General features: G+C 37.1%; 1 protein-coding gene and 1 long non-coding RNA gene across 2 annotated transcripts; both read right to left on the bottom strand.

The window, feature by feature from the left end:
• Positions 1 to 3,135: 3,135 nt before the first annotated feature.
• On the bottom strand, positions 3,136 to 20,955 carry FAM204A (family with sequence similarity 204 member A). Its single transcript, XM_035330197.1, has 8 exons — positions 20,901 to 20,955; positions 20,076 to 20,390; positions 19,059 to 19,149; positions 18,528 to 18,564; positions 17,969 to 18,071; positions 16,297 to 16,386; positions 5,324 to 5,430; positions 3,136 to 4,992 (listed from the first exon to the last, which is right to left on the bottom strand). The coding sequence occupies exons 2-8, from the start codon at positions 20,325 to 20,327 to the stop codon at positions 4,941 to 4,943; spliced, it is 732 nt and encodes a 243-aa protein (XP_035186088.1). The 5' UTR covers positions 20,328 to 20,390; positions 20,901 to 20,955; the 3' UTR covers positions 3,136 to 4,940.
• On the bottom strand, positions 6,876 to 16,115 carry LOC118169169. Its single transcript, XR_004751951.1, has 2 exons — positions 12,889 to 16,115; positions 6,876 to 12,797 (listed from the first exon to the last, which is right to left on the bottom strand). It is a non-coding gene; the product is annotated as an uncharacterized LOC118169169 (long non-coding RNA).
• Positions 20,956 to 22,632: the final 1,677 nt, after the last annotated feature.

Raw genomic sequence — 22,632 nt, forward strand, 5'->3', positions numbered from 1 at the left:
ATGCTTAAAAAATCTGAATCACCTCATTTATGTTGGGAATCTTCCATTTGCAAACGAACAATTTTTCGTCACAGATGCTGAAGTTGCAGCTTGTTTTTCACAGAATCATCCCATTTCTCACAGAAAATGCAGATGCTTTTCCCTTGTCCCATCGAGCAGTTTTGGTCAATTCACCGGGCTACTAGTTGGAAGTAATGGTCTCCACCGGTCAACAAGCACTTCAGTATTAGGGAAGATCCTGCAAGCCAGAACCCCATTTTCAATACAGAAAGGTTCAGGTAGGAGACTCCACAGACAGCATTATGAGACTCAGCATATCCGAAGCAGCAAATCCAGATGTGGGGGTCATATCAGTGAGCGTGCCTAAAAGAATGAACAAAATTCCGCCCTCCTTACTATAAGAAGGTGGTTGGTTCTCATCTGAGTAACAGTCGTTATTTCTGTATCTTTTCTCTTACTTGATGTGAACTCAGTTATAGCAAAAATTAAGCTGTGAGAGGACAGTTCACACTGAAGCCTGTAACACAGAAATACAGCTGCTTGTTTCTACCTGTGACAGCTTTGTATTGACTCAAAGCCACTTTATCTGTATAAATCAAGCAATCTACCTGGGAAGCTCCAGGAGGAATGAAGACAGTATTTAAGTTCGGATGACAATTCAATAACTGACACGCTTCTCTATGATTTGCAACTCAACCAATGGCTTGGCATAACAGTGACTTGTCACTACAAAGAGCTTTCTTCTTTCTCGGACGGTGCCCATCATATTCATGAACATAATTAAAGAATGAGCTTGGTAAGAGCCATTACAGGCAGAACCTGTACAGCTCACATTTTATATATAAACTTGACTGTTTGCATTTCTTAGTAACCAATTTCTACGTTTATTTTTTATTTCTATTTTGTTGTTGTTGTTGTTTTTGAGAACAAATTGTTATATTCCAGGTCTGATTTTAAGCAAAGAAACAGAAAACCTCTGAATTCCACCACGCACAGCTCCAAGGAAACTGGAAAGACAAGATTTGATGGTAAAATAAACACAGCTGTAGGCGGATACAAAACAATGCAGTCATTTTTAGACAAGAAGGACGACGACTTTTCTTGAATGAGATTAGGGCTTCCACTACCTCTTGTGATGCTTAGAGCATTCACATTCAACGTCCCAGTTTCTTGCCCTCTCAGCAGGGCAGATGGCAGTGAGGTACCTAACTCCCATTGGCTTTCAGAGAGATTTGGACACCTGCCTCATTTTTCAAAACAAAGTTATTTCCAACCATGACAAACCTCACACTAAACAGAGAATAACGTCCATTTGTCACTTTGCTGCCAACGTGCAGGTTGTCCTTGTATAAATTGCTCAACATTTGTATTCCTCTTTTGAGAGCTCCCGTTAAAAACCACTAATATGGATATATTAAATACTTTTTTAAATGCTTTGAACTTGCACTAGAGGTCCATTATAAATAGATACCTATCTGAATTAGCAACATTCAGAGGTAACAGGAAAAAAACTTGGATTCACGCCATACGATCAATGCCAAATAAACATCTGCTCTGGTCTTGCTGAGGTCACTCAGCGCTCTACAAGTCTCATAAATATTTTTGAAAATGGGGAATGCTCTGAGATTAAGCAATACATTACATTTTTTGATCAAATGCCAGAACCCATAGGTGAATAGGAAACAGACATCAGTAATTACAGTTCGTACTCCAGCTATTTCAAAACCCTTTGCTTCAATGAACAAGTATTAACTGGACAGACACTCCTTCACAAATTAGAGGTTGCAAAGGCTTATTACACACCGTATTTATCTTTGAAACTTGTCCAACAGAATTAAACTAAAAAATAATGATACAGATTATGGTTGCAGGCAAAAAACTATTAAAACTAACAACTATATATATGGTTTTATCTGTCAAACTGTCCCTGCAGCCACTCTTTGGTTTAGGAGCTCAGGAATGTGGTATTTAGAAATACTGTTAATTGTATTAGCATGCTGTTGTCAAACTTTAAACTGTATTTTCTCCCAGGATTTGATAAACAATTTCTTTCTTAATTGTTCAGACCTTACAACACAATAGAATGACAAGAACATGAGTCTGGCCTACCTCCAGATGGAGCAGAAATAAAAAAGTATGACACCCACGTGAGCAAGCAGCTTATACTGAAGCATCTAACATTGCTTAGAGAAAACGCGGAGCCATTCAGTTGCCATTGGCCAAGCCTACAGTAAAACCAACAGCAATCTAACCACCCCACTCTGCTATAGCACCTCAGCTAATAAAGTTAGTCAAGAAGCCTTGCCGGCAAAGTTGGGCAGCTAACACAGCTCTGGTCAGGCCAGGTAGCTCAACTCAAGATCTCAAGATACATTTTCTTTGAACTAGGGTTGCATAATTGCACGAGGACATTCCCCTTTTCAAAGTTAGTTTTGCTGTTGAGATATGTCTTCAAAAAACTACAACCTTCACCCCCCCCTCCCCCCCACTGTAGGGTTACTCAGCATATCTAACAAGAATCTCACAGCTGTAGTTTGACTAAACATGAAACTGTGGTGGGGAGAGTTGGTGCAGAACTTGCTCATGGATTTAGATTTCCCTGAGGCTTCCAAGAGATGGTCAGAACTTTGGCACAGAGCAAAAGTACTCTACAGAAGCCAGGAATGTAACATCTCAGAATCAGGTGAGTAATTCAGGAAAACATTTATTAAGGTACAATTACACATGCATTTATCATGCATTCAGATAATCTCTATACAGCGGCATTAGGCTCTCAGATTTTCGCTAGTAATCAGTGGCTTTTTCGAACATTGTATAATTCTAGGAATTAAATAACATGAAGTCAGTATTTTAGGTATATCAGAATAATTGAAATGGGTTATTTTTATTTCATCACACATGGAACCCAAAGCAAATATTGGAACCCAAAGCAAACATTCTGCATACTTCCCAAATAATCACATTATTAACAACCTAGCATAAAACTAATTAGTCATTTTAAGTGAAATTGACAAATATTACATGAAGTTTTGTACTGCTGTGACAAATAGTGTGTCAGCTTCTCAGACAACAGCTGCTATTTGAGGGTTTGGATTTTTTATAACCCATTTTCAAAGTAAACAACCACACAGATCCTTATGATTAGATGAAGATCTTTATTTGACCAACATATACTGTTACTATTAAGAGTAGTATGGGCAGATGTATACAATGCTTAATATACAGTACTTTTGTGTTTAAATAATCAAATACTTCTGATGTTTTCAGCAAAAAGTTATTAGAATCATTCTGCTTTTCAGGGTGTCATAAGCAGAAAGGTCGGCTATATCTAAGACCTATCTGCCAAGTGCTAAAAAAAACTAACAGAATCTATGGGCAGAGTGCCCGTTAAGTTTTGGACAAGAATGTTTTGCACAAACCTACTTGCTCTGGGACCAAGGAAAAATCTAAACATTCATGGTGTCATCTAGATGGGTTACAACAATAAGCATGCAACCTACCTTTGCAAACATTTTACTAAGAGATATCACTTCCTTCCATACCAGTTTCTAAAGCTAATGTATTTTGTAAACCATTGTGTGAGATTTACGATGTTCTATTGCAGAAACCTGTTTAGCCCCTGATTTACAGTCCTGGCAATTGTATTCAACTCCATCATCATAACTAATTACAGCTAACTGCAGATTACCATATTGCAAACTCTCATCTTTGTGAAAGAAATATGATGTTCTACTAAAAAAAAAAAAAAAAAAAAGAATCAAACATCCTGAGGGCTAATGAACAAAAATGCACTATTCCATGTTAGACTGCAAATCTAACCTCTTCGAATTCATGCCGTAAAACTTCAAATTACTATTTGTTGGCAAGTTGTTTTAGCCTCAAGTACTTACACAGTAAATCACCATTACGCTAATACCATACCTTTGGCCTGAAACGTATTAATCTTGGTTAACAATAACTGACATTTACATTACCAATTCAATTCAGGCATTGTGGTGACTAAACACATACGCAAGAGCTTCAGGGAGAAAAGTTATTAGTTCTGAATGCATCCTTACTTTTCACTGAGAACAATTTTGCGGAAACATCATCAATTCTTGCTGTAATTCTTATAAGCATTCAAATCTTAATTTATCTGTAAAACATTTGACTGAGTAAAATCTGTATTTGTCTCTTGGGTGCAGCTAACTGTAAAATATAACAGATCTTAGGTATTTTTGAAGATACGTGTTTCTATACTTGATCTACTCAAAGAAACTAGGACTTCAAGAACTTGAGTTCTTACGAAGGGAACGATACTGGGAATTTAAAGCATTCTGAAAAACATGGCACCAGGACATAATGAATAGTACCACATCCTCCCAGTAGAGGGAGGATGGATTTTTTCAGCCAACTTCTGTTCGCATTTACAAAGTCCATAAATACGTAAGTAAGAACAGCTTTAGAACAGGTAAGGTGTTCTTTTCTTTATTCAGCCCCATAACACCACCCTGAACTCTCAGATAATCATAGAAAGAAGTACTTAATTATGTCTGTATAACAGGGGAAACCGGAAAACCTTATACCTCTCCTTGTAGCCATGGAATGGATATATGGTAACTGCAATGAAGCACAGAGAACACATTTGGATGACGTATTTTATTCCATCTTTAGAGAGCTCCCTTCCAAACACATTCCACAATACATTACCTTACATTTTTATATTTTGGAGAAAAATGCTGTTAACATAGCACTTATGTTTAGATAGCATTTTTGCTACATTGTAAGAGTGACTTAACAAGATACTGTAATTTTAAAGCACCGAAGCACAGTAATTTGATGTGTTAAGATTTATGTGGTTTTTATTTATTTTTAAATTTTGTGTTTATATTTAAGAAAGTCATCCACAAAGATTCTTCAAGTAAAACCAGATAGTTAACTCCTGATGAAAATACAATGGATTACATGTATCCCATGTTGCTTTTTGTTTCCCATCTTTTCTTAGCTTCAAATCTGAAATGGAGAAAAAAATCGTGAGGAATAATGAACTTACACACTTCAGCTATTCAACCATATTCTTAGCAATGATGACAACAATCAAAAATTGTTTTTAAAACCATAATAAAGACAATGCAATTTAACCATATGACCAATACATTAATCCTGGTAAAGCATCCTTAGTCTTATACACTGCTCAGAAGAAAAAAAAAAGACAAGGTTAAACTAAACAAATAAGATTAACACAAGCCTATTTCAACTAAGGAAACATTCAACTGAGATTGTATTGCATACACTTAGTGCCAACGAAACCACAAATGTTTAATTCCATACTCAAATGACTTACCCCCAAGCAAGCTTCTTTTTCTTTCGAGCTTCTTGGGCAGCCTCTGCTTCTTGTTTGGCTTTTACAAAGTTGCGGCAAGCGGCAGCTTTGGCAATTTTCACACCAAGCTAAGACATAAAAAGGAACAAAGGAAAACTGAATAGAAGCAAATGGCTCGTATGAAGTGTAAGCCTCACAAATTACTTGGTCTGGTATTGTTTCCCAAAAGTCAATAAATATTAAAATATCTTTCCAATATTAAGGTGATGCTGTACTGTAAGATTAGATGGACAAGAATGTCTCTTGAGAAATACACAAAGGAGTGGGATCCTGTGTCAAGCAATCCTTTTCACCCAGTTCCTTAATTTTGAAGGATAAAAGCAAAGGGCACTAACTGTGCCTTTCACGCTATGTCCTTGTTTATTTTTAAGTATATATAGAGAGAGATGTACACACACACACATCCCCTCCGTCTCTCAATTACTAAGACCAGTCTGTGACCTCAACTGTGGTAAAATATCATCAGGTCCTAACAATAGGAAACGCTTCCTGTGTAAAACTGTCCTTTTGGATGAACTGCCACTACCATGCATTTTCCAGTAGTACCAGCAGCAATGTTTTAATCAGTCTGTCCAAGAAGTAAATGGAACAGTGTCCATCTGGCCTTTAGTCTTCACATTACCAGCTCTTCGATTATTAGTGTGATAATGTGTGCTTTCCAGATGAGGTCCTAATGGGCTGTAAGTGAATACTATTTTACTTTTATAATCTTATTCACACCATGAGAATTAAGTTCATATTAGTGCATGACAACAGGGGAAAAAAAAAAGAATAGAGCAGATGAAAAAAGATGGAAGAAGGTACCACAAACTATGACCAGGTTATTTTCCTTTATATTTCCATTCATAACTTGTTTGCTGTAGTTACATTTTGTGATTGCCATCATGACTTGGATGTTATTTGCAGCTAAATTATGAAAGAATTTGATGTCTGAAGTTACCACTTTTCTCCAAGACAAATGAGCAATTCGTTTAGTCAGAACTGCTACAAGCTGTGATGTGAACAAACTGGTTTTCCTTCCCTCCAGTCCAAACCCTACAACTAAGATACGCTTGGATGTTTAAGATTTCACCTGGAAGTCATGGAACCACTAAATATGAGAGGCATGGGAGATCCACGCAAAAGAACCATTATTCAATGTAATACACTTCAATAATCTGCTGCACCTGTACAGGCAATTATTTACTCTGAAAAATGGCTTACTGAAATAAGACAATAGACAGCTCAAGAATGTAGACATACTGACATCTACAATTCTCCCACCTAGCACCTACCCTGTAGGTAGGATGATATCCAGATCACTTTTGTTCACACAAAAAAGAAATCTCCCTCATCACTACAAGCTATTTACCTTAAGGTCCTTTCACTGTTCATGAATCAAAAAAATAAACTTCCTGCTGAAGAGTTTCAGAGCCTGCATGCCTATTGGGCATTAAACATCCCTTTGTGCATTGCTTGAGGCTCTAAGCACTGGCAATATAAACGGTTAATAGGTGAGCATAGGATCCACTCCCCCCCCCAAAGGAATTGTGCACAATGACTAATGCTAGCCTTTTTTTTTTTAAATATAGTTTATGCATGTGTTTGTTATAGGGTCATAAATATGTACCTATGAAGTCATCAAGATGTACAAAACGATGTGATGTTTCAAAGCTTTTGTATTGGCTGTAATTTTCTGAGCGTTAACAATATTATATAAATCAGTAATTCAATGACAATATCTGAACTACCAAATAGCAAGTGAAAGACTAACAAAGGATAACATTCTTTATATTGTCATTTAATTTTTAAGTGCAACTATTTATGTTATTATACTTGCACTATAAGAATGCTTATGAAAACTCACCTAAAATATTTAGAAAAACGATTACTTGAAGGCTCTATATTTTGAGCTAATCTAATGGCTGAAGTCCACAAGAATCAGCAGAACCATGCCTTCATTATTTTTCAATTGCATGTTACCTCCTAATACACTTACTAAAAATGAACTCTTACTATGTGGTGAATAATGGTCTGCCCCTCAAAATATATTCTAGGAATCTACTGAACACTTCTACACATACAGATATACACTACTGAGATCTATACAAGTGCTGAGGAAAAAAAAAAATCCTTTGATCTGCATTTCTTGGAAGCCAGAATGAGTTCTTCCATCTTTGAAAAGTACAGAAAATGGGATAATAAGATCCTCTGTAGTGTATGTGGAAGGAAAAGCAGAAGCATTTTGCAGCAATAATGTCACCATGTCCAGGCTACACAGAGCCAAATTTGCAAGACATGAAAACAAATGTTGCATATAAACACAAATATTTCAGTCAGATTAAATGTCTTCTGCTCCCACCCACACCCAGACATACATCTTCAGTGCCCCTCCCAAAAGAAAACGATAAAAGCTTGGTCAATGGGTTTTACATTAAAAAACATTTCAGGTCATCAGATAACTTCCTAAACTACAACATTAAAAGAAGTAAAAAAGCATGAATAAAAATATATACAACAATTTCTTGTGTAGTCAAAGTATCAGCATTTTCCATATAGAACATCCAATATTTTGCTGCATTTTAATTAAGGTGTCTAAACATTATCACAAAGAACTGCAAATTGGTCAGAGCACGCAGTAAGGAAAATTAAGCTCTAAAGGCTTTTTATCACCATATTTCAGGAACCAAGGGTGTAAAATGTTCTAATTTGGGATATATTAAAAGCCATAAAAGGTCTTTCAAAAAGATTAATGGTACTTTGCTTGGATTTAAGATAAGGGCTTTAGCTGGTTGGAAAAGCAGGGCCCTGGCTAGACCCTTGAGGCATTCATCTTTACAGCCACTTGGAAGATTTGTAAAAGCGTCTGCATAACCTCCAGCAAACGCACTGCGACACTTTTTTTTTTTTTAAATTCCTTTCAATTTTACAGGTTTAAAATGTGTAAATCATATTGGGCAGTAAAGCTGATATGATGGTTCATCCTTATAACACAATATATATATATATTTAAGACAAACTAAATAAAACAACTTAGGTTCTAACAGGGCAAAGACCTTTCCATTTCGAAGTTCACCAATAATCACATCAAATATCTTCCTCTAGCTGTTTAATGTAGCATAAGTGAAAAATTCCTCATCCATTATTTTTCATAATATTTCTATACAACTGAAATTGTTACCTCGTAACACATTTCTGAAGCTTTGCTTCTTTCTAAATAAATGCCTTGAAACTGTTCAAAAATACCAATTATCATACTTTAACTTTTTTTGTAGAATAACAGGTCTCTATGAAAAATATTTATGCCTTTCTCTTTTGTTCTTTAATTAAATGAAAACAGATGTTTTCTGAAGTAAAGCGGAACCATTACTGGAGTACTTAAAGTGTTAAGGTCTTTAATTTTTATATCAGTTTGGTCTACAATTCCTGATTGTCTTTACTCAAGCTCAACATTAATGTCAAGCAAGTTACCTAGGAGACGAAAGAGATCAAAGAGACAAAAAACCCTCAAATGTCTGATTAATCAAGCCTGCAAACAGCTTATTTCTTTTAGCCTGCATGCAAGTATGAAAATGAGATTCTGGGAGCCGTACATTGTGCAGATTTGTTCATTCTTATCAGAACAAAGCCAGCGGCAGCTTATTTCATGGATCATTGGCACTGTCATCAGTGCTACACAGAACGGGTGACAGCTCCTCATTTTGAGGCTTGAACAAAATTAGCAAAAAGTCGGCACAAATTAGCCTCTCATCTTTTTAGTAATATGACATTATTCATTTACTTTTTATCCAATTTTTAATTTTTTCCTTGTCAGCTATCCCTTTCTAGTGTTTCTTGCACAGCATCATAAAACACTTTTAAAACAAGCAAAGAAATGGATGAAGTTGAAATAGTATGGAAAGTTCAGGCAGAAGAGTAAACATTTCTGTCAAGTTGCACCAGCACCTAACTTTCAGAAAACTTCCTTAAAAAAATCAAGACGTTTAACATCAAGTACTACACTGTAAATATATTTCATTAAAATAACACCGCATGATATAAATGCTGAATGAGCCAGACAGCAGATTCAAGAACTGCTCAGAAATATTTAAGTATGAATTTAGGTATGACATACAAAATGCTAAACCCACAGAAGCTGTAACAAAACATCTGTATTCAAACAGGTCCTGAAATATCCTATGATCATAGGAGAGAAGCCAAACAGCCTTTTAATACAGTGTTACAGTTTCTCATCAAATATGAATCTAGTTATTTCAGGCTTGCCTTTAGCAATGATTTTCTCCTTTTATGTTATGGAATGTTATCCATTGCTGACGTATATAAAATATATAAAGCAAACAAGAATACCGAGTGGATTTTGCAGTGAAAATTGTCCCCTTTCAATGATGTGCTCAACTTGCACTGTAAAATACTTTGTAATACCTTTGTTGTATTTTTATGCTGTGCATTACAACATCAAATTATATTTGGATGACACAGTAATGGAGCAAGGACAGAACACTGTTATACCATTAAGCTCTCCTCTAGATTTAAACATTTAAATGCTAGTAACTTCTTCCATTCATGAGAAAACACAGCATTAAAAAATTAACTATAAGCTGTTAGATGCTTTACACAGCCCCCTTATAAGAAAGGCAGTTTTAAAAAAAGAACTGTAGTACTGTTTTCAGCAATTTCTTTATCTCTGTTCTTCTAAGTAAGAAAGCTTATTAACAAGCTTTGAACTTAAAATCACATTTACAATAATGTGCCATCAACAGTTTTATAAGCTAATTAGAAAAAAAGATTAATTAATGACTGGCTGCTAATAAAATGGCAATCATGAAGAAAGAAACCAAGGGTGCTAAGCTTCAACTACCACCAATTAAGAGCTAATTACAAACAAATTATATATGTGTTTTGCTGTGGGCTTTAATTTACTAAAATGGTTTTAATTAAAAGAGAAAACATGCTGATTAATTGAACTGCAGAAAAAATCTACAGTATAAACTGTGCTTTGTCTGTCTCTTTAATTAGACTTGTAACATCTGAAATCTTTTTTTAAGGTTTGTTAAGGAAAAGATATACATAATTAAGGGAGCAGAAGAATGTAATTCTAGGTGATAACCCTGCCATGTTCCAAAGGTTAAAAGAAAACAACCTCAATGAAGAGAGATATTTGGAAGCACCTCTGCTAAGTGTTAGAAATAAAATCCTTCACAGATAAAAAATAAATTCCCCCCCCCCCAAGTCCTTCAACTGGCAAGACTTCCAAGTTAATTGGTGCTTGGTTGTATTCTGTATAAAACTGTATCACTCCCTTCAGGTACCTAAAAGCACTACAATACACTGTGAATGCTGCACAGAATTTAGGAATGAAACTATGATACCAAAGGAAGAGCAGCCAACTCACCTAGCCCTAGATACCTGTTTGAAACAGCTGTGTACAACATCACGATCATTCATATCCCAGCCAGATTTTGAATATGACAGCAACAGCTTACAGAATCTGTCCTGATGGTTTTGACATACAACCTTGCTTGTCCATGTCCCATTCTAAATCATACAGCTAGAAGTTACTACAAACCATGCTAATTTGAACACTAGAAAATGGTGAAAATTGATCAGCACAAATTTTGAAGACAACAGCAAAACCGATTTTGCTGTAACATGAGAATGATGTGCCAGTGAATAGCTAATTAATTTGGTCAATTATGATATAGATCTTTCATTTAAACTTGACTACAATACCATACTTTCCTTGTAAATTGGAGCATTTAAAAAAAATCTTTCACCGAAATGCCAGAAGCCACAAGCTAAGTACATAGAAACACTGCTGTCTAGAAGTCTGCGCTATTTAGAGATTGACAACTACTTCAGCAATTCAGCAGGCCAAATTACAAAATATTTCTAAAGTTCTTTTTGACAGGTAAATCTAACATGGTCAAGATTATTTTATGGTGTTCAAGTTACAGTCCCCAGGCTAACATGCTCTGAGACAATATGGCACCTACCTACCAGGCAGTAACTCAAAAACCACAAGCCAAATGCAAACTCTGAGGTTTAGACAGATTAGTTCTCAGAATATCAAAGCTGTAAGAAATCTGCATGCTGCTTCTTGAGACCCTGCGCAACAATTTGAGTCAAAAAAACCTCCTTCTCTAGGGAAAGAAGTCTGGAAAATATTTTCAGGTTTATAGGTTGGGGATATAGGGCAAATGTTTTGCTGTTATTTGGTTGAACAGGGAACAGAACTTTTTAAGGTATCACTCCAAAGTGAAGTCAATTTACAGGAAAGTAAACCAGGCATCTCCAGATACTGTCTTTACTCAAAAGGATAAACACCTCACACTACAAAGCCACTGTGCTCTAACTACTCTATTTTAAATCTTGAAAAAAATCTGGACAAAGTCCAACAAACCCAGTAAGAACAATTCAAGTACAATTGAAGATATTATTCCAAAAAGCTTTTTTGAAAATGTTAGAAAAGGTCACACAATTCTAAGTGTCTGTTCCCACTTACATGCACATTCAAGTACTTGCTACCACTGAATCTCAGCTAGCCTACCCTAAAGTATTCCCAAGAAAGGCATTTTTATTGTAATTCAGCTAAGAGTACACAAACTTCAACGTTGCTACAAAGTTCATTCCACAAGGTTCAGGATTTCTGGGCAACTCCTATATTACTACTACCATTTCTCTTGATATCTCTCAGATTAAACAAGTCGTAATTAAACACAGTGTTCAAACTAGAGTTTTAGATACGCCATTCCCCATTTAAAAAGCAGAACTTCAAAAGCAGAAAGCCTTGGCTTTTTCCAACATAAAAAAAAGGTAATAGCAACTGGGTTATAATAACGAACCTTAATTGTGTGTTGTCACATGTACTATGCTGAATTGCTAGTTATTTAATACTAATAGTGTCATGATATAGGTATTACAGGAAGAACTTCCACTCTAGCAGGATATTTAAAAACCCATAGTGAATTATGACTAAGCGGTATGACCCACCTGCATTACGTGAATGCTCAACAAAAATCCCAAGTGCTAATCTTATGTGCTATAACTGCACCACAGCATAGAGATGCTCAAGCTAGACCAGGTTCTAGAAGCAATCTAGCCAAAGAAGCAAGGAGTTACTGATGGACCAAGTTATTCTGCACAGCATAAATGCAGACACACCCATGTTCTTCCAGGAATAATTCCACTTGTAAATAATGCAATTTCAGGACCACCGTAATTCCTTAGCAAAGCAGAACACCTCACGAGGACGTACTGAGGGAATGGCCCAGGGTCCTGTAGTTAACGATGTCTGCTAGCTTGATAACATCCAAACTAATGGGGCTCACTTTTGTAGTCCACCAACTGGGCTGACAACGGGAAACATAGGGTAATACTTTGCAGCGAGGTTAGCCAAGAGATCAGACTATCGCCGTCATAGATGTATAATTCTTTTTTTACTAGAAGTGTGTTAGCCCTGCTCTGGCAATTACATTTTTAGCCACACTCTCAAAAGCTACATACAAATCCACGTGTGCTGTCACCAGTAAATACAGAGCCTCATGCACAAGGTAGCCAAGTTGTAACTTCTAGCCTCCAACAGTTGAAAATCTTGAGCACTACTAAATGAAGACACTTTGTTTTGAAGTCAGCAGTTGGGTGTATTTGACAAAGTAGAACAAAGCAACAAATAACATACAGCCCAAAGCCTCATTTACATCAGTACAGTAACATCCTCCTTAAGGAACCTGCAATAAGTACCATATGGAAACCAAAACATCTGAAGTCTTGAAGCAGTATCATTCAGGTTTTAAGGATAAGCATTTCAGTGATTCACTCAGAGCTCCTAGATTATGCATATTGCTCAAATCATCACTGATTTTAAGGGAATCTGATTTAAAAAAGCCCACTCTTCTCACCATGTCATAATGATAGCGTATTGACAGCATCATTTTGGCATTCCTTTGCTTTTCAGGACGTGTTTCTCCTGCCCGTTCTCATTCATCTGTTTATTTTTGGCTTCATTTTTCTAAATACTGAAGCTGCCCTATCAGTTTCACAGGCTTATAAATGTTATACATCAAAAATTAGTTTCACTTATTAAGGCAGGAAACGGCTTTAAGAACTCTGGGATCTGTGCCTCAAAGCAAAAGCTTTATCAGCAGGTTCCAGTCACTGCTTCTTGCAAAAGAAAATGGTGCTGATTAAAAACCCATACACCTGATTTCAAAAAGAACACCTACCCAATGAACATTTTCTCACATGGCTACAAGGGGGGCTACACCCCAAACGGAAGGCAGCTATTTCTCTCATACATACCCATAACCCCGCAACATTGCTCAAGAAAAATGAAAGCCATACATAAAAAGATGAGGTTGAGATAAAACAACAATAATTCATCCACATATTGCCTAGACTTCAATACAGTCATCGTACAGTTCCATGCCTGACTTGCTCAGTGTTGTGTGCATTTGGAAGTTAGAAACACAAATAACCCCATACTCTACAAATTAACTAAACTCAGTTCTTAGAATTATTTCATAAAATGACTTCTAGAAGGCATATTTCTCTAAATTGCAAAGAGAGGAGGAAAATTGTGATTGAATCAATACTGCACAATATGAAGACATTTTATTAATTGTTCTCGTGCACAAAACAATGTTTTAATCAGCCTCCCCATAATTGAATCCTTTTCTATAGCTCTTCACTGAATCAGAATTAGTCACTGTTAGAAGGATCTCCTTCAAATAAGAAGTACTTTAAAAAGATCCACTAAACAATATAAAATACAGGCTCTTAAGATCACACAGAAAAATAAAATCTTGCAGCAGGCTACATAGCACATCTTTAAACCAGCAGAGAACCCCGGTGAATTCACTGAGTTTCTGCCTTCACAGAACTCCTCATGAGATCAAGTCAGAGTCATTTGAGTTTTCCTTCTTCCAGCATGCTATTTATTCAGATAAACCCACTTAACCAAAACCAAGTCAAGGCTTTGAATACTAATAATGCTTCAAGCATTTTGTTTTCAGAATTACAACATGCTAATATTTGAAAGTCAACAATTTGGAGTTAATGTTCCACAAATAATATTATATTGCTGTAGCACCTGGGATACGCTAGATGTTGTACAATCCCATGGCTACCAAAATCAGATAATAGTTTATCATAAATATTACAAAACCTTAAAACTTCTTACATTAATTTGTTTTTATAGTCAAACAACTTGCACTAGAACCTCAGTATGTTTTATTGATTATGATACCCTATCCACTTTAGAGTAGATGGAATAATGACATTTGTGAAGGAGAACTGCAAGAGTGTTTAATGCCATACACAAAAGGTAATATAACAGTATCACCAGGAGAAGGTGGCTGGGCTTAAAGGGAACATTAGGCTACATCTCTATCATTGTCAGGAGCTGTTACCTTTGTGCAGTGAGGTTCTGTGATCACAAGTGAAAAAGGCTGAGTCTAGTAATTAAAAGCTGTCCTGAATGACTAAGCATAGGAATTTCTAATGAATGTATAAGAACACACACAGAGGAAGTTAGTTTTACCTAACTGTACTTATGGAACCTGAAGAACTGTATTTCCCATTTCAAACGCCACCTCTTTTTTAAAGTCACCACAGTATTACATTATGTGGCATTAAAACAAATTTAAAGCTGTAATCTTACATTAAAGATTCACTGAAACACCAAGTATTTCTATGATAATGAGAAGCATTCAGAATGCCTTTTAAATGCTTTTCTAATATCTTTGAATTTTGCAGGTATATGCAGTGAGTACAAAATTGCTTCTGTGAACATAGAACAGTGTGCAAGGTAGATGAAAGAATGCAAAACCGTTGTTGAAATTATATAGATCAGGTGACTTAAAAGATCTCTCTTCCATTCACCTCAGATAGCATTAGATTTAGGATGTTTTTCTCATTTCTCTTTAAAACTATTATAACTATATTTTTACCCTCATTTTTCTTCCTTCACACTTTCTCCCCTATGCACATGTTGCAGTGAGCACAACAGCCTAGATGGATTTCAGTGACGTACTTCTGTTGCTGCTACCTACAAACCCATAGAGCTGTTCCTCTTAAAAAAATCTCTATTCCCAGAGGTTTGTGCTAGATTTCTTAGCAGGTTAAGTATCCATGCAGCACTACATGCAAGTTTAAAGGATCCATTTTTTTGCAGCATATAGACAACAAACTATCATAAAATTACTCAAATACATCAACTAACAAGACAGCTTCTTCAGGAAAATGGAGTTTCTCTCACCTGGATTTATCTGGAGATATGCATTTATACTCAAAAATGTTAGCTTTTAAAGAAAAACTATCCATTCATTCTATAAACATCATTCTAAAGCTACAGAAAGATGTTTAGCATTTATTTGCTCCAGTTCTTCTTTAGAATTCTTCCTCATCATCTCATCAACTCCTGAAGACATGAGGATGCAGGGGGGGAAAAAAAAGCACTGACCATCACCAGCTTATATCTGTCCTTACAGGTGTATCTGTCCTTACTTGGACAGATCTCGCTCTAAACTTCCTCAATCTCTTATCTTTTGCCAGAGTTACCAAGCTTTTTGAGGCAATGCAGAGAAAATCCTGATGCACGAGGAACTGACAGGAAGGGAACATCCTACCTGTTTTTTGGCTTGCAATGTGCAGAAAAATCAAAAGCTCAATACAGATCACTAGTTAGTGATGACTCGGACTTGCAGAGTCTTTGTCAAGGCTTCAAGGTAAGGTTACCTGGGAACATTCACAGTTGTATTTTCAATTCTTATACATAGCTATAGTTGGCCAACCATTACTGAATAAGCAGGAAAATACTTCAATCATTGAAAAAAATCTGATTAGGAAAAGATGCCCCAAACAACATTCAATGCTATTTTAGTTACAACTTTTTTTTTATATATACAGATATACAGAATTGATTTTTTCCTAAAAACTTTTGTTAGTAGTCCACTTACCTCACGAATGGCTAATCTATCACTCAGCTCCTCAGCTTTATCAATGTCACCTTCAGCCACAGACTTCTCTATGCTAAGTTCAAGGCCAGACTAGAAAAAGAGAAGCAAATATCTTTAGGGGAAATAAACAGAAATATGTCTGAAAGGGAGGAAGGGAGGATCTTCTTTTAAAAATAGTTTAATGAAATTCTTCATTTTAAGACAGTACATAAACCTGTAATTTCTACGTAACACAAATCACTTTGTCTATGTATTGTAATGGACAGTATAATTAAGAATTCACCGAAAGGCTGCCTGAGCACAAATCATTGCATTAGTTCCATCTTATGTGCAGGATAATACTGTGGGTTAAAAAAATTACACGGACTAGTTTATGCCTGTCACAATAAAATTCATCTGAAGATCTGGCTTATCTCTTCCATCCCTGGAGCTTTCTAAACAAAATGTGCAATATATGTGTCAGGTAACATGAAGAATGGCAATTACCACTGTATCGTTACAGTTCTAAGATCTTATCTTTATCCAAAAACTGAGTTCTGGCATTGTGCCACTCCACAATACTAACACATTCAGAATTCTAGCTATCCTATGGAAAACTGAGCAAATACTTCAAAATTCAACCTTTATGATCAAAACAAGTTATCAAGTGACTTTTACATGTAAAGGAACAATTAAACATTTAACAGAAACTATAATTGTAAACTTCAGAATTTCACAGTAATCATTAATTCATCACAAGGCACTGTTTATAACCTCACTAGAAGTAAACATTAATGATGCTACAGAAAACACTTCTGATGGTTTCAAAACATATACTTCCTAAAAACTAGAAAAAGAAACAATTCTTGAGAAACAGGGATCTGCAAATACCACAATTAATTATTCAGGCAGAAGTTAAAGGAGTGTACAATTGAAAGTTGCAGTGATATCTAATTGTTAGATGCCTTTTCTGAAATTAATGAGACGTGTTGCACTAGTGCTTAAGTCTCTTGACTTATGTGGACAGGAGCTGCATGTTAACTCTTTGGGCCTTACTCTAGAATAGCCTGAACAGTTTAGTGACAAGCAAATACCCACTAAAAGTAAGAGCTCAGACAGAGCTCAATGTCAGTGTCAATGTAGACCTTTACATTATGCAAATGAAAAGTTACAGAAGAAACTCAAGATATAACGCATCTGTAACTTGTCTGTTATATTGTAGCAGTTACTTCAAATATGATTAGCTTTACAGTAATATTTATGTACAGGATGTGTTATAAATCCATTGAAACTGAATGGCAGATTCAGTTGTCTAATTCCAAGAGCTACTGGTTTCAACTAAAGGGCTGACTTGCCACATTTTGAAGTTAAAGCATGATTTTAAAAAAAAGTTACTATAGTTACTATAATCAAATAACATATATCAAGTCTTTTGCCTCTCATAAACAACATAATACAAAACCAAACAGGAAAACAGACATGAATATTGTCCCAAAAGAATGCAAAATAACCTTTTGATCAAAGTACAATTTATGTGAAACCTAGAACAAAATTCACAAAATTATCCTTCCTCATAGCAACTTGATCATCTGCTAACTTTCAATTAGATTCAGTTTTGCTTTTATCTCAGTTTTTATCTCAGTTTTTTTTCCTACCAAGTAGAAGAGGACATTGCTTTTGTAACAATAATTACCTTTTGTGGAGCCCTGCTATCCACAGGTGATTCAAATCTATCATTGATTCCAAAATACTGTGTAAGTTCTTTCCATTGGTCTTCACAGGCCAACTGTTGAACACTAACCCCCCCCCCCCCCAAAATAAATGTTAATACAACCAGTTTGTTTCCCACAACTCGTAATGCTCTTTTCAAAACTAAAAGAAATTCTTCTATTTGGCAGACATGCCCTTTTCACCCACTGACAGTTTTTAATGCAAGTGAAATTACTCTTTTCCCTCTGTAATTGCAATGACACAATCTTGAAAGCAAGCTTGTACGCAATTATATACCAAACACTATCGAGAATAAGTTCATTGTAAGTTGCATTAAATAACCAATCGTGTTGTTTTTAAATCAAGCAATAAACTCAATTGGAATCAAATTGAGCCTGTGTGACAGAGACACCAAGCAACTTCAGCAGGTATTTTCCATGACACTCAGAGCTAGCATTTGGCTATGCATGTGGTCAAGCTTTTTACCAGCTTTGCCTGATATTAAAAACAGACTTTAGAAAATCACATTGACCTGGTTATACCTCTTAGCCACTTCGTTAGAGTTCTTTTTCAGTTTTTCTAGGAAAGAAAAAGAAATCCAGCATTACACAGTAATACACTATGGCACCCAAAGAAGTTAATAATTACTAATAGGTCACGTTTCCTTTAAAAGATCAACACACTAGGATCTATTCCCAACGATCATGTGGATTTAAATCACTCTGCTCTCAGGCTTTCATATGAAGAACCTCCTACATTTGTGAGGAGCTCTAATCAGAGTACACAAAATAATTTTATAGAATTACTAAAATACACCTAGCCATTTTAAGCCAGTATTGACTGAATGAGTTCTACCTCCTTTTTGAAGAAATAAACATATTACCTGAACTTTAAGTAGCATTGTACAACCTAGTCTTAGAAGGGAAGCATAGCAGCCAGAGAAATAAAGTCCCAGATAACATAAGACATCTATTCAGGCATTCTACTCTCGGTAAAATTAAAAGTGCACTTCCAGTGTACTTGGACAGCAATTCCATTTTGAGAGAAATAAATTCTGGGATTATATAAGACACCTTTTCTGCCACGCTTTCTTTTTCGGCCTTTGTTTTCCTGATTTGCTTGCATTTTCATTTCACGGTTTTTCTTCTGAAGCTCCAGAAATTTCTACAAGGGTAAGAAAAGGCAAGAATCAGCATATTTTTTTTTTTTTTGAAATTTTCTTTTCCTATTTTTTTCTAAAGTTTCATAACATGCTGATAAATGCTGTCCTAATATTTCATTTATCCATAGAAGCTCCCTGTATCTATTACACTAAAACTTAGGCATTGAGAGCAACCAACTCTGATAGCGTTATACTGGAATTGCCTCTGGTATTTTATCACCTATATTTCCCATGGAACATGATACTGAATACACTTATGATGGTTGTGTACTCTTGAGCTATTCAATGTTTTGTTATTATATAGATGGCAGTTTAGAATTCAAGGATTCTAAACAGCACATTCCTTGCACATCAGCCTAGCTACACAGATGGATGGAGGACAGCAGTTAGCCTTTTCCAATTTTTATTTTGATTGGAAAGCCTGAAACACAGACTGCTTTGTTTATGTTTAATATTTTCAGCCTTTACATGCAATGGGAACATAAAGAGAGGATATAAACAACTAGGAGTCTTAACGCTTGCACCTAGCCCCTACAGAAAGCAGAAAGTTACAGTTCTACTTCACAGGTATAAATCATCAGCACAGCAACAAACATGCTTAGCTGTAATTCCTTACTAACACAAAAAATGAAGCTCCAAGCCCATGCACTACCACAAGTCTTTGTATAATTGCACAGCTACAAAAACACTTCCCTTTTAATTACCACTGCACTAGGAAACAAAAGTTACATTAAACTCCTAACTAAATTCCTGTCCACTCTACTTGAAAAAAATTAAGGTAGAGTAAGGTCACTGCACTTTGATCGTATTTTGTTTCTTTCTGCATATAACTACCTAAAATACCCAAAATGGAGTTATTTTAATTTAAGAAGTAGCCATTCAACTTGTAGCGTGGTTCCAAAGATCCAAAGCATACTCAGATACCCACATTCCACATATCTAAAGAAATTCCGGGAGGGCGCGTTTCAGATGCGTTTTCTCCCTCTGTCACAGACGTCAGAAGTGATTCACTGGTGGCACTGCTTTCAGGTCCGTTCTCCTGCAATTCAGAAAGCTGAACTCTTTCAGTATCTTCATGTGCATCTTCCTTTGAAGAAGAACAATGTGATTCATCTCCATCATCCGAACTCAAGTCAACATCACTTTCGTTCAGTCCTGGAGGCAAGAGTCCGCTCCACATCTTGCGGTTTAAACGGGGCAACTCCGAGTCATTGCAAGGAGGCGAAGAGCCACATGAGTGGACCTGTTTTGAGATAAATCCTCAATTAGCTTACAAAAGAATCAGAAGCAGCAAAACACATCATCAGAAACATTTTAATTTCTCTTGAGAAAAGTAACTATCATCAGGTGTTTTAGAGAAGCTCATCACGAAGCAAACACTCGCTATTTCTGAGAGAGTCACGCAGAGGTCTTAAGCGCACAAATTAGAGCTATTACGACCATAACGCTAATATTTTTTCCCCTTCCTCATTCCTTAAAGCCTTCTCTTCGGGGGCTTTGTTTACAGCAGTTCCCACAGCAGCAACACCCCCAGCCCGCCGGGGCAGCGGGGACGCACACGCAGCCCTTCTCCACGCCACCGCCTCCCGGTGGCCGCGTCCCCTCGCCCCGTGCGGCCCCGTGCGGCCACGGGCCGGGCCGGGCCGGGCCGGGCCGGGCCGGGCCGGGCCGGGCCGGGCAGGGCCGAGCCTCCCCGGCCTCTGCCCCTCACGGCCGCCCCCCAGTCCCCGCAGCCGCCGCCGCCCGTGTTTACCTGGCCGCCATCTTAGCACCCTCGCAACACCCCGCCCGCCCATTGGGCCCTGCCCCGCAGCCAATCAAGGGGAGCTTTGCTGCCCCGAGCCCGGCCTCGCTGGTGTCCATGACAACCGGGCGGTGCGCGGGCCCAGGGCCTGGAACGGGGCGAGCTCCGAGCCCCGGAGCGGTGCCGTGTCCCCAGATGTGCAGTTCGGGTCCCTCTGTCAGAATTGCACGGAAAGCTGATTGTTCCAGCAATCCTAGCTGTGGCAGAAGGGTAGAATCCGTTCAAACACTAAACCTAGGAATAGAATCATAGAACCGTACAATCATTAGGGTTGGAAAAGCCCTCCAAGCTCATCTGGTTCAACCACGGCCCTATTGACAACGTCACAACCATGTCCCCAAGCGCCACGTCCAACCTGTCCTTGAACACCCCCAGGGACAGTGACTCCACCACCTCCCTGGGCAACCCATCCCAACACCTGACTGCTTTTCCAGAGAAATGCCTCCTCATTTCCAACCTGAACCTCCCCTGGCACAACTTGAGGCCATCCCCTGTAGGCCTATCACAATACCCAAGTGGGGGTACCTAAGCTGGGACACAGTGACTAGGGTCCACAACCTTACTCTTCAAAGATGGAAAAATCCTTCCAAAGTTCCCCCTAATGTCTTGTAGGAAGGTGGTAGAGAGAAGACCTCAAACAACCCAGTCCTTCAGAGCTCAGGTTTTCCTTAATCTGCACCAAAAACCTGGAAAAGACACCTGTCCTCTCAGAAACCAGCCTGGAACTATGAACACAGTAACACTGTACAAGGTGTTTCAAAGGCAAATACTAACATTGGAGAGCGTTCAGTACAGAACTTTTTTTTTTATTTGGAAGATACTCTTTTTTGTCTTCTCAGTTTATAGCTGAAACATATGAAATAAGTATTTAGGAGCAGCCTGAATATGATTCGGCAAAAAATCTCACATACAAGGAGCAACAGGAAAGGTGGCACAGAGAAATTGCAGGAAAAAGATGGAAAGATATGATGGAGATGAAGGGTTCACTGGCACTGAAATGTGTCTGAAAGAGGACAGTTCACAACTGAAATAATCTATAGGAAGATGCGTTTGGGAAGTTATGTTTTGACAGGTTGAAAAGTAACTCTCAGTATCGTGCCCTCTGAGAAAAAAATTGCTGACACCAAATCAAGACAGAGCCAAGTTGTAGACAAACATTCAGCCATGAGGGGAATGAAGAACGGGCAAGAGTTCAAGTGCTATGAAATATAAAGATGGACAATAGGGACTATGGCTTTGAGTAGGGATTTCTTGAGTGGAGTAGCTTCTGGGAATGGTTGTGAATAGAAGGAAAAATAAACACCTTTCTCATAAAACAGATCTGATTCATTTCCTTTCTATGCCATAATTTTATGTCCTCAGTTTCATTTCTGAAATCAATTAATTCCGTAAGTAATCACTTTTTCATGAACTACATGTAAATTTCACACTCAGCTTGCTAACTAGCTTTTCCTCTCATCTGGGAAATCAATTTTTAAGAGATTTATTTTATTTACATTTAATAATTGATTGTATTTGGTATACAGATAAGTAACTGATAAATATATTGATATTGGAAATTCATTTGCCATTTGTTCTACCTAGATGCTAGACCATTAGGCTGCATCATATTTTCTCAGTTCAAACTAATTTTAGAACCCTCCAAAAATTGAAAGATTAGGGACACTTTATGACCTATAAA

Source organism: Oxyura jamaicensis, chromosome 6 (assembly GCF_011077185.1).
Source record: "Oxyura jamaicensis isolate SHBP4307 breed ruddy duck chromosome 6, BPBGC_Ojam_1.0, whole genome shotgun sequence".
Lineage (NCBI taxonomy): Eukaryota > Metazoa > Chordata > Aves > Anseriformes > Anatidae > Oxyura > Oxyura jamaicensis.